General features: G+C 33.1%; 1 protein-coding gene across 1 annotated transcript in view; it reads right to left on the bottom strand.

Annotated features, from left to right (window-relative positions):
- Window positions 1-13,046, bottom strand: part of LOC128996508 (sodium channel protein 60E-like) — a 317,588-nt gene that overhangs the window by 44,407 nt on the left and 260,135 nt on the right. The window contains exons 6-8 of the mRNA XM_054421885.1: window positions 4,852-4,932; window positions 3,191-3,332; window positions 1,974-2,108 (exon numbers count right to left, since the gene is read on the bottom strand). Of these exons, the coding sequence (XP_054277860.1) occupies window positions 1,974-2,108; window positions 3,191-3,332; window positions 4,852-4,932 (358 nt within the window). The remainder of the gene's footprint in view (window positions 1-1,973; window positions 2,109-3,190; window positions 3,333-4,851; window positions 4,933-13,046) is intronic.

Here is a 13,046-nt window from a genome sequence, read left to right as displayed (position 1 = left end):
TATCTAAAGCTCTAAGTTGAGTTTCAATCCTATCATACAAAGTTGAAATAGGAATCTTATCAATAGAGTTCTGAAAAGTTATTTTCAAAAGTTCCCTAACATAGATTTCCGTTTGTAAGTCTTCTCTCCCAAACCTGGACTTCAGACATTCAATTACTTTGGGGTAATTGTCAACTATAGGGGGGAAACTAGTGACTATTTCCCTAGCCCTAGATTTGGGTTCAGTAGCTTGAATAAGATATTGAAATTTATCTTCATCTTTAAGTTCAGAGTCTAAATGAATCTTTTGGAATTGGCTCCAAAAGTGTAGCCAATTTTTCAAATTTCCATCAAATTTAACAAACTCGATTTTAGGAAGTTTTATTCTAGCTTTTGAGGTATTCGGTTTACTTGAACATGATTTACTACAACTTGAAGCTACATCCTCATTAGATTTCAAAGTCAAACTGTCAAATTTAGCTTTTATCAGAAAGAACTTATTTAAATACTCATCCGATCCGCTGAGTTCTTCGGTGAGTTGCTCCTCCGGACAGTCTGATTCGAGAAGTTTTTCCAGTAGCTTATCATTGAGTTCATTAAGTTGGTCGTTCTTTTTCTCTAATAGTTTCATACTTGCTTCGATTTCAGGGTAATCATGGTCGTTGGAATTCAATCTGTCCAAGATACTTTGCGAAAGAGTTGTAAACGATCTCCGAATTACCGTTCTCTGTTTCTTAAGTCGATTTATTTCGATAATTTCTGATCCTGTCACGGTCGCCATGTTTTACAATTCTTATAGTTATAATAAAATTAGAATTGTTCTCAATTGTTTTAATTACTGAAAAAAATCAAGCTTAGAAACAATTAAACATTGTACGGTTCAACCTTTGTGGAAATTAGACCGTTCGAACTAAATCACAGAAAAAATCAATTCTTTTTTAAATGTAACATTTTCATCATTGTTTTATTCTAGAAAACTTACAAAAAGTAAACATAAATCAACTGTCAAAATTATACAATTAAAATACAGCTGATGTTCAGATTTATAAAATATTAAGCATAAGTCCAGTCAAATATAAGCGTTGATCATAACTTCATCAGTCATTTTCACACTGATGTAATATACGTGATAAAGCAGAGATTATTTAATAGATTTTATATATAAGTAATTTGGTTGTAAGCTACATTCGATATATATCAAACTAAACCAAAATGTATTTTATGTAAAATTAGCCGTTAAACAAAGGTTAACTGTTGAAATTAGTACAACGGTGAAACTTGTATTTGAATCAAGCAATAAAAGATCTATAATTTTTATCAATGAAAACACGGTAGCCCCATATGAAGTGTATAGCTGATGGTTTACCGACAAGTGGTTGAACTCATACAAGCCTAGTTCTGAGTATTACAGCATGTGATTCAGTTGTAGTATAGAGAGTGATGGATGTGGCTTGACTTCCCTACAGATGACTATCAAATCGAATGATACAGCAATTGTACGGAAGTCAAGTCACCCTGAAAATTCCACCCTACATCGGTACATGAGGTCATCTTGTGAGGTCAGGTCATCATGAGGTCAATATGTGACTATGTCTATTGCAAGATTGTTTTGCTTAAGGACAATAAAGGATTTCTGATTTCTGATTTCTGATCTAGTTTGACACTTTTGTCGCTTGAGGACCATGAATCAACAATAAATATTAATAAATATAGATATACAATACTAGGGTACATAGTATTATGACAACAAAATGCTATTCAGAATTAAATCTCCCACAAATATTTATAAAGAAGTTTTTTTACAATTATTTTAAAGGAATGAGAAGGTGTCCATGAATTGAAACCCCTTTAGGTACACTTTTCCCCACCGGTTTTATAATGCAATTAGACAACAAAATGTTGAAACAATTTAAATCCCATGTAGGCCCTACTCCTTTCTCAATCAAGAGACAAAAAAAAATGTTCTACTTAAAAAAAATTAGTCCATTACATACCTCTTGCGTTATTTCTGCTTCCTCTTCGTAACTTAAAGCTACCACAGCCAACATTAAATTTATCAAATAAAAAGAACCAAAGAAAACAACAACAGTGAAAAATACGACACTAAGCGGTCCACATGACGCCAGGACCTGCAACAAACCAGAAGAAATAACTAGAAAATGTTTGTTTGAAATGTTATTCTAATTATATGAGTTACACTAGGTCAACAATAGGACATTAGCATACTATCCTCTGGTTAGTCAACATGGATTTTAAAACGAACTGGAATATGAAAAGGCTAATGGGAAAGTACAGTTCACAAACACCAACTAGATTTCCAGAGTTTCCGTTCAATGGATTTCATATCAGCTAACCACTATTGAAACGGAATGATTTATAGCGTTTGTTAGTGAAACAGTGAAATTCCTCTCTGAAAGCTGAAGTTATAGTAACTTAATGCTGTACTTCACCTAATTCTACTATTATGCAACATCATTTTACCACATAAAAAAAATTATCTGTTTAACTAAATGGTATTTGTCTTCAAGGTCTAAACAAAGATCATTAATGTGTCCGTATTGTAGCTTTTGTATTGACATCTAATTTTCGTATTAATCTTACCAATATGTCTTTAGAATCAAACAGTACATGTTGAGCCCTCATACTTTTTTATATTTCTATTTAAGTGTACCTTTAAAATAAATTGGTACACAAAACATTATTGTTTGCTTATTTTTTTATAAATTGTATGATTTTATAAAAACTGCATCCAGTTAAAAAAACCAAAAGATAAATACTATTACTGTGTATATTTCGTGGCTTTAGGTTAGACATTTTCACAGCGTAAACTTCTTATGTTACCCTATAGTGTAACCAGATAAGTACTTCAAGGAAAACATTTATCTTACCTAATCCTAAAATATTACATACGCAGACACCAACAGGTTTGGAGTTTTGATCATACAAAAATAACAATCAGCTCGGAAACCCAGCACCATAGACAAAAAGAATTAAATATACCGTCAGCCAGCGGTTACCAAAGGTTCTGGCGCGCACCACTGGGAACGCAATGTAGTTACGGTGTACGCGCTATGTAACTCCCAGCTGTGTGCGCCAGAATCTATGGTAACCATGGTAACCGCAGCACGGCTATATTTAATTCTTTTTGTCTATGCCAGCACTTAAGTTAACTGAAAAAATTAAACCTAACAAAGGAAAAGATGGTTCTTACCATGTTGTAAACATTCTCCCAATAGTCCAGCGTGATCAGCTGGAAGGTGGTGAGCATGGACCACAGGAAGTTATCAAAGTTGGTATACCCGTGGTTCGGGTTCTCCCCCACTCGTATGCAGGTGTAGTTGAACGGACAATGTCTACAAAAAATGCAACACTTGTGAAGTTTATGTTGATTGTTTTAACTTACTAGGTAAGTTAAATCCTGTGAAAAATCTAACACAGTGGAGTTTTCAAAATCTGTGGAATTTTTATGTCCAAAGTTAATTTTACTCTGGTATTAATTTGACATGTTACAGCAACAGTATCGAGGGTATATTTATCTCTAAGATTGTGTGAACATTACAAATTTTTTTTACCTGTTGGAAATAGCCTCGGATTGTTTTATCGTAAATCACTGCTATTTGTGTTACGAGTAATATTTTGTATACAAATTATATAGGTTATATTTCATCAGTTTTTTCATTTACGTTTCGAGATTTGTTTATTGGTCCTAACAAAACAATTGATAAACAAAGGTTGGTTCTATAAGCGTACGGTATATTATAGTAAGTGTATAAAAATAGTAATATGAAATTCTAAAGGTACACAAAGTTATTGAAACCGTGTTAGTCAACAAATGAATAAACTTCCTTCTCAACACTAAATATAAGCCATGGTACAAAATCATGTCAATCAAAGACTGGCCAATCCTCTTTGGAAGTACAAAGTACAACTAAGGGGCAATCAATGATGTTATTCATGATTCGAGGTTACCTACCAAATTTAAACACTGCTGAAGATACTGTGTAATTCCGCTTTTCAACCTCCAACAACCAAATATTGTTATGACAAAAATTGACAAAGTTCACTGTTCATAGATACCTAATAGGCTTTATTCTGGATATAGATTTTAACCGATAACAGGCAAAATTGTTTGTTTTTTTTTTACTAGAAGTGATTTATACTGTACCTATGTGTTTTGGAGTCGAAAATTGACCTTCTTACACTAAATAATTGCACTATCCTCAGTCTCAGTCATACATAACCTCAATGGTTGGGGTTGGGGTTGGATATTAAACAATATTGACACAAAACAACAACAAACCATTGAGTTAGAGGTTAGAGAGAACTTGTAAGATAAGAACAAATAATTAAAATTGTGTCAAATTATCTCGAAAAACAAACACCCTACAAAGTACAAAGCCGAGCTTTAGAGGTTAGCTAGCCAACAAAACAAAACAAATTGTTGTTTGACAACAGAAACAGCTGATCAGAAAGTATGTTTGCCCCAAACGCCTTGTTTTTGCCCTACTAAACATTCATACCCATGCAAACATGGAGTGACTGATATTGGAGTTAGCAGTAGCACTGAATGAGAGAACTACGAGACGTTTGCCGCCATTTGTAATTTGTTTTGTACTACTACTAGGGCATAATGGTATATTGTAGTTAGCATAGCCTTCTCTTGAACACAAATAAATAACAATGCTTTAAAGCCATGAGCTGATTCCGCTGTTTGGTGCCAACCTAACAAAATTACAGCGTCACAATTTTCTTAGCAGAATTGCCGTGCATAGACAAACGTGTTAGCCTACCTCCTGTTGTGTTTCTAGCTTGGTGGTTGAATGAAAATGAAAAAAAAACATGCAGTGCTGCCAACCAATCGGTGTTACCAACCTTGCTCCTGTAACATTCCCACAGATAACCGGTTCTCCCAACTCATCGTCTAGCAACCAGTTCTCTTCATCCGTCACCCACCTGAAACAATACATACAACGAAAATTAGTAATTAATTATGTTACAGTTAAACACTGTCAAAATAGTTTTAAGCGCCCGTCAAGGTAAACAAATTACCACCAACGTAGCAATCCTGTTAAATGTATTCACTTGAATAACTTTATAGAGAGTACTTAGGTTTGCTGCTACGGGAAAGAAAAAAATTGTTTGGGTATAATCTTAATAGTATAGTATAAAATAAATAAATTCGCCAAAGTTGATCAAAATATTTCCATATACAAGCGAACTACAACAGATTACTTTTCTCCATGAGAATGACATGAGAATTTTAAATGTGTAGTTAATTTTTTGGTATTTGTTCCGTAATCCTACGGTAAAGGTAAAAACTAAATTCCTTCGAGCTCTCAGAATGGTATGGAAAGAAACTGCAAAATTGTATAAAATTTGTATATTGTATATTAATACGTAGGGCCTATTAGTACGGTGGAGTAATCCCACACTTTATCATGTACTTTATTATCCCTCAAATCGGCCAATCCGTGCAATCAACAATTTATTTTCAATTCAATTCAGAGCCTCTAAACCTTTGCTTCTAGATTTTACTTGATTTTATTCGAACTATTTGTATGTACATTTTACGCTTAAAGCATTTTTTAACACTACTCCAAAAATAGTATAGAGTAGGCCCTATCTCTATCCCTACAGATATGTAAACAATTAAGGTAAACAATATACAAGCAAGAGGTAAGATATGTTTAACACTTTTAAATCAATTACAAAAGGCACTAACTTCATATATTTTTAGACATAAAATAAATAGGTTTACCTATCTAGATCTGATAATTTCAAACTTAAGATAAATAAATCTTTGAAGTAAAGGAAAAGATTTTCAATTAAGTGCGGTGAAATGTGAGCTCCATCCTCTTTCACTGAAAAGACTACGTTTTTCTCGTCTGTGCGACACATTGATGCATCACCAACTGGTTTCTTGAATTTTTTATATTTTAATTCCAAACTTATTTAAACTTTACATTTTGACTTTTTTTTGTGGGGTTTTATCATAAACTTGTTTTGTGAGTTATTTTCTATTAGAGTGTTTTATTGATTGTTAATAATCTTATCCATAGTTTTGTGTGGCAAAATTGAATGCAGATATAATTTTACATAATGGTTTCTTACAAAATAATTTTTAAAAACTAATTATTCAAACGTGTGTTGATATGAGAGAGTAAACGGAAAGGTTAAAGGTTTTATAAAAGGATTCTGCACATAGGAAAATATATTTCATTTGGTACAATCCGCGTGTAATTCGGTCCAGTAGTATGGTCAGGCTAGCTGTCATTAGTTTTGCAAATGTTTTTTTAGTATATAAGAAAGGGAAATTCGCTAAAAAGCTCCATTTTAATCAGTCAATAATTTTATAGCAAAAAGAACAATAATTAATTACATACCGTAAAAAAAATTGAAAATGAAAGGTCTCCCACATCAGCAAAGACTGGGCATGGGAAATGATGGAGAGCGAGTTAACAATGATTAATTGAAATAATCTTCGAAGTTTAATATTTTAATTTATTGCTAAAATAAATATTAACTGTCTGTATTATGATTAACGTTATGGTATATTCAGATTCCTCTGGTTAATTTCAAGTAGGCTACATAAATGTTTGCTTACGTTTCTTCAAAAATGGTCGAAATCAACATCCAACATTCGTTTGGTTTAATGCAAATTTTACTTTAAATTAATTATTAGTTTACGATAAAATATATGGAATTTTGTATAATATTTCCATCCGTTTAAGTGAACTTCACGATTCACATACAAAAGTACGGGTATATTCTTTCATTAATTTAACAGTTTTTAACGTACACCACCAATTTTGTCACAAGGGTTATGGTAAATATCCAAGAAACCCTTCGCAAACATGTTTAATAAAGTGAAGGTTTTGTAACGTTATTTTACAAGACTACATGATAAAAACAAAATTTTCCCCACATGCCGGGTAAACTTCAGTTACCCCCTCTGGTCCCGGGGGTGAAGATAATGTGACTATACCAAGAGAGGGTAACATTTGGGCCTATCTGCTACAATCGACTGGTAAGTAAACTTTCTCCTTTTTCGTGATATAAAAAACATGTCAGTGACCGAATTGATCTTTCAACGATCATTATATTAATTTGTCGTATTTACAGATTTCTCCTCATTTGGGGTCTTAAAAAAAACAAAAAAAGAACTTAAGAGGAGGTTGCATGTTAGTTATCTTATTTTAGTTCCCAAAAAGTTTACGATAAATGGTTAAAATATTATAAAGGAATATTAGGAATCTTATATATTAAAAAAATTTGGTTTTTCTTTTCCGAGTTCGTTTGGCTCTTCTACCCGACCGATTTTCATGATTGAGGTCTCAAATTGAAGGTATGCACGCTCAGATTTGCCATCAAGCATCGGCATATATTTATCTATAATCCTACTCGGCTTATACGTAAAAGAAATTTGCTCCCCATGTTATTCTTATGGGAGTTAAATTTGGTTTATCTTTGCCGAGTTCGATTGGCTCTTCTACCCGACCGATTTTCATGATTGAGGTCTCAAATTGAAGGTATGCACGCACAGATTTGCCATCAAGCATCGGAATATAGTTATCTATAATTCCACGCGATTTCTACGTAAAAGAAATTTGCTCCCCATGTTATTCTTATGGGTGTTAAATTTGGTTTATCTTTGCCGAGTTCGATTGGCTCTTCTACCCGACCGATTTTCATGATTGAGGTCTCAAATTGAAAGTATGCACGCACAGATTTGCCATCAAGCATCGGGATATATTTATCTATAATACTACTCGGGCTTATAAGTAAAAGAAATTTGCTCCCCATGTTATTCTTATGGGAGTTAAATTTGGTTTATCTTTGCCGAGTTAGATTGGCTCTTCTACCCGACCGATTTTCATGATTGAGGTCTCAAATTGAAGTTATGCACGCACAGATTTGCCATCAAGCATTGGCATAAATGTATCTATAATCCCACGCGGATTATACGTAAACGAAATTTGTTCCCCATGTATTTCTTATGGGAGTTAAATTTGGGGTTTCTTTGCCGAGTTCGTTTGGCTCTTCTACCCGACCGATTTTCATGATTGAGGTCTCGAATTGATGGTATGCACGTACAGATTTGCCATCAAGCATCGGCATCAATGTATCTATAATTCCACGCGATTTCTACGTAAACGAAATTTGCTCCCCATGTATTTCTTATGGGAGTTAAATTTGGGGTTTCTTTGCCGAGTTCGTTTGGCTCTTCTACCCGACCGATTTTCATGATTGAGGTCTCGAATTGAAGGTATGCACGCACAGATTTTCCATCAAGCATCGGCAAATATTTATCTATAACCCCACTTGGTTTATACGTAAAAGAAATTTCCTCTCCATGTATTTCTTATAGAAGTTAAATTTTGTTTCTCTTTTCCGAGTTCGTTTGGCTCTTCTAACCGACCGATTTTCAAGATTGAGGTCTCAAATTGAGGGTATGTACGCACAGATGTCCCATCAAGCATTGGAATATATGTAGCTACAGTCCAAACCCGGATTATACGTAAAATAAATTTGCTCTATTGGTAGTTAAATTTAGTTTTTCATTTCCCAGTTCGTTTGGCTCTTCTACTCGACCAATTTTCATGGTTGAATTTTCAAATTGAAGTTATGCATGTCCAGATTTCACAACAAGCATCGGTTTAAGATACAATATACAAAATAAAAAAAAAAAAAAAAATACAAGGTTAAACCCGTCGAAATCAACAGGTACTGTTGAGGTAATTCTATTTTGGAACCATTTGGTTTGTTTGTGATTGATTCAGCACTCTGCCAATCTTAATTATCATAATTAATTACACAAATGATGCCGGAATTTTACCGAAGGTTCTTATATGAAAATAAATAGGATAACGTAATTAGAATAATTGAGTATAGATATCAGCTTTCGTTTTTTCGTTTCGTTTAGTTTTTTGTTTTGTTTTTGTCTAAATAATCTACTTTTATTTGGGCTATCGGTATAATATCGGGCTATACTTTTATTCGGGCGGAGGGTATGTTGAGTTGAGCTGACTCTGAACTTTAGTTTCAAAACATTTTCCAATATCTTATCTTAGACAAAATTTGTGATTCCTTCAAAAAATATTTACATCTGTCTTTCGAACATATGATTGAATATCTATATATTAATTTGAAACTGTTTTTCATTGTCACAGCTATTTTGAGAGAACGGCTGGGCGTAGAAACTCGGCAGAGGTGTCTAAAGAAAGGTCTTGGTCTGTAGATGAGCCATCAAAAGAGAAACACGGTGAATTCCCTTGGGGCTCTGCCCCAGTGGCCTTTGAATTCCCATACCATGTTATTCTTATGGAGGAAAACGGGGTTTTTGTCACAGCTAATTTGAGAGAACGGCTGGGCGTAAAAACTTGGTAGGGGTCTCTAAAGAAAGGTCTTGGTCTGTAGATGAGCCATCAAAAGAGGAACGAGGTAAATTCCCTTGGGGCTCTGCCCTAGAAGCCTTTAAAGTTGCCTCTTCAGATTTGCTTACATTACGACCATATGCATAATTCTACACTACTTTTTAATGAAACAGCTGTTAATATTTAAATTGTGAATTATTGAATTTGTCAAAATAAAGTACAGTATTTGCAATGGGGTTTTCTGATTTTAAAATGGATTTTCTTCTGTATCATGTCATGTTTTGCAATATTATGTTCTATTACCAAATCATTGGAAAATCACAGTAACACACAAAATCACAAATAATAAACAAAAATCACACTAATATCACAGTAACTCTTAAAATTATTTCTTTTGGAGTTAACTTATATCTATTGTATGGTATGGTTTCTGCCTTTTTTACCACTTCTTGGAGATTGTACGTAGGTGATATTTGTTGGCATATTGCATCTGTAGACGAAACTTGGGTTGGTGTAATTATTACAATAGAAAAGAGCGAGAAATCCTGGACAATTTGATATAGGCTAAAAATAAAACTGAATTAACACTGTTCTACATTTCTTGAGCAATCATTGAAATAATCGATTTGCAAACAATGGAAACATAGAAAAAGTCATAGAACACAACCAAGTAGAAGAAATAGAAATATATTTTTTTCATTCATAATCGTTGTCATAGACAACCTAATGTGGCTATAAGAGGGAAAAATGTGTAGAAAACACTAAAAAAACAAGATAAGCTTTTTGAAAAAAAATAAGATATTTACAAAAGATTTTGATTATATCTAACTGTTGTGTAGATCGTGAGTATTTCCATAATCTTTGAGTCGCCTGTAATGCTTCGCAATTGCTCGAATTCGAGCAACAGGTACACTAGTATTATGTTACTTGGTATTTGAAATTGAGTAAATGGAGAGTATAAAGGGATGACTTGTGTTAATTTCTATAAAAGTAATTAACCACTGTATTTGTAAAATGGCTATAAACACATAATAGAGTTATAAGTTTATTTTGAAAGCTACATCCAACAACACAAGTATGTGAACTAATACTATGAATCCAATATTTTATTGTTAGTGTCTGTGTCAGTGGCATTTCTATAAAATGTTTGTGGATTCGCCGGGAATCGTACCTGTCCCTCACACACTAATTAACTAATAGTGTATGTTTGTAAGTAAAACACATACACAACAGACTAAACTATCTTTGAAATTATTTTTAACAATTGGAATCCTATCAAGAATAACTCTTAAGATATTTCTACCACAGGCGACACGACGGCATTCAATAATGAACAATCTTCCATCCATACTAATCGAGAAGGGATTCAGATCATATTAATGACTTAATAATTACATTATCACAGTATTACACTTTTAAAGCAACTAAGTGATTCATACTTAGGTACTTAATTATTCTATTGTGATTGAAATACTTCTGGGGGAAAATACCTATAAATAATATATATAAATAAATCTGACTATTTTAAAGGGAATATTTTAATACAAATCTAGCCAGACAAATGGAAATTCATTTAGTCTGCCAGGTTTGCTGCGATGGACGTATTAGTTGTATATGTAATTTAGGTTATGTTTGCTTTTCTAAGGTTATGTAAGGTTGCTTACCGGATGTTGTTGTTTTATAGAAACAGCAGATTTAGTGAGCGAGAATGGTAATTCCCGTACGAAATAAAGGGGAAATGAGCTATTTTGCTTAGACCTACACTGCTTCCAGGCTTGTAATGATTTTACATTGACATGTAGTAAAATTTTATATTACGTGACTAGTTCGGTAAACACAATTTTGGGCGAGTGACGTATGATATTTTTAGCCATAGGTAGGCTACAACTCTCAACCTCTAACACTAAAACATGCAGTACCGATTCGTTATATAATTATTATTTATTCTAACCAACTAAAAGACTTAACAATCACAATTTTCATAACGACTAAGAGTGGTTTCGTTTTTAAATTATTGCCAAAACTATACTCAGCTGTTGTCCGGCAACATTCATCACAGTACAGTAGTAGGTAATGAAATCCTATCTGATTAAGGAGGCGGAAAACAGCTGTTTTCCGGACTAATTTCATGCGTGGAAAGTCTAAAACAGTGTAGTGTGGTAAAAATTAATTACCATACAGTAGTACGTAATAGAATCCCATTTAATTAAGCATGCGGTAAACATCTGATTCCCATATAAAACTCATGCATGGAAAGTCCACAGAGTAGTGTGGCGAAAACTTAATTTTAAGCCGTATAACTCCTTCATTACAACCACATTAACATTAATCACGTCAAAAGGTAAATTTTCCACTTTAAAATAACTTCTATGATAGTGACATTGATGGAAATTACTACAAACTCAATCTCTCTGAATTGCGTTTGCCTCATTCAGGTTAGAAGTGTTTGTTGCAGACAAATGGTTCAGCTGAAGCAAGACCAACAGAGTTGATTAATTAACCAAACACTTACACTCTGTGGCCTTTCCGTAGTCTACAGTGAAATTAGTAGAATATTGTAGATGTATATTGTGTGATGTATTGTTCTCAGGTACTCTCACTCATTAATTAATTTTTAAACCATTGTAAAGAATTGGTTACGGTTTTTGAGCATTTTGTTTAAAATTTTACATTGGTTGTTGGATACAGAAGTATACGTACCATCTTTATCGATCAATCCAATATTTCACTAAAATAACAAAAATAAACTGTATCAGCAATATAACATTGTCAAAGCTATCTCTGTGACTAATTTTCACGAAGAGAACTTGTAAATTATTTTTTGTAAAGTGAATAAACGTTTTTTAGCAATTATAATAGGAGTACTTACAAAATATAAATTTGCACCACTTGCACATGGTTAAATTGCAAACAGAAATAGATAAACGGCGATTAGAATGTATCGATCATCATAAACTTGTCACATAAATTAGTTCACCATCTAATTAGAGTAATTTTCTCCTACCAGAAGCTGTACTCTTGCAACCATCATTTTACATTTTCAAAGTATCTCTACATAGCGCAACATGTACTTGATCAACTTGATTCTCCTGCTTCTAATGTGTAAGTGTTAAAATACTTTTTGTAATTTACGATTGCACCAGTAGTTTAAATAAGGATTAATATTAGATGGTGGGTAATGCTAAGTTACTTACAATACTAATTTAGTTAAGTTACTGTGCACAATACTAAATCACCCACTTTCTTAAATGGACATCAAAAGAGTATTAAAAAATCTCAAAATACTTACATCAACAACGATTTGACCGTTGTTGCGGAACTATTTTAACTCATGTTATATTTTTCAACGCTATTCATTAAACACAATTATTAATTATCGTATTCTTCATATACTAAGTCAAAGAGTATAACTACTTTATTAATTCGTAGGGGTGGAAATCTAATTAAATGTCCCGGCTGGTTGGTCACTGTTCTTCACTCTTTTTTTGGGAAGAAAATAGTATATTTCATCACTAGGGCATAAAGTGACTCTTTTTGACCCGAGGTTAGTTTTACTTAAAAATGAGCGCGGATAAAAAGTCACTTTTTGTCCGTGTGGAGAACTATATTTTTCGTCATATTGCATCATTATTTAACAAACAAAGCTAGAAAACGAAATAATTTGTATTTAAAGATAACCTCTCAAAACGACTT

This window comes from Macrosteles quadrilineatus, unplaced genomic scaffold (genome assembly GCF_028750875.1).
Source record: "Macrosteles quadrilineatus isolate MER2022 unplaced genomic scaffold, UCM_ALF_1.0 Scaffold_6__1_contigs__length_79288215, whole genome shotgun sequence".
Taxonomy (NCBI): Eukaryota; Metazoa; Arthropoda; class Insecta; order Hemiptera; family Cicadellidae; genus Macrosteles; species Macrosteles quadrilineatus.
Note: the sequence above shows the minus strand (reverse complement) of the source record. Positions and strands in the feature narration are given on the sequence as shown.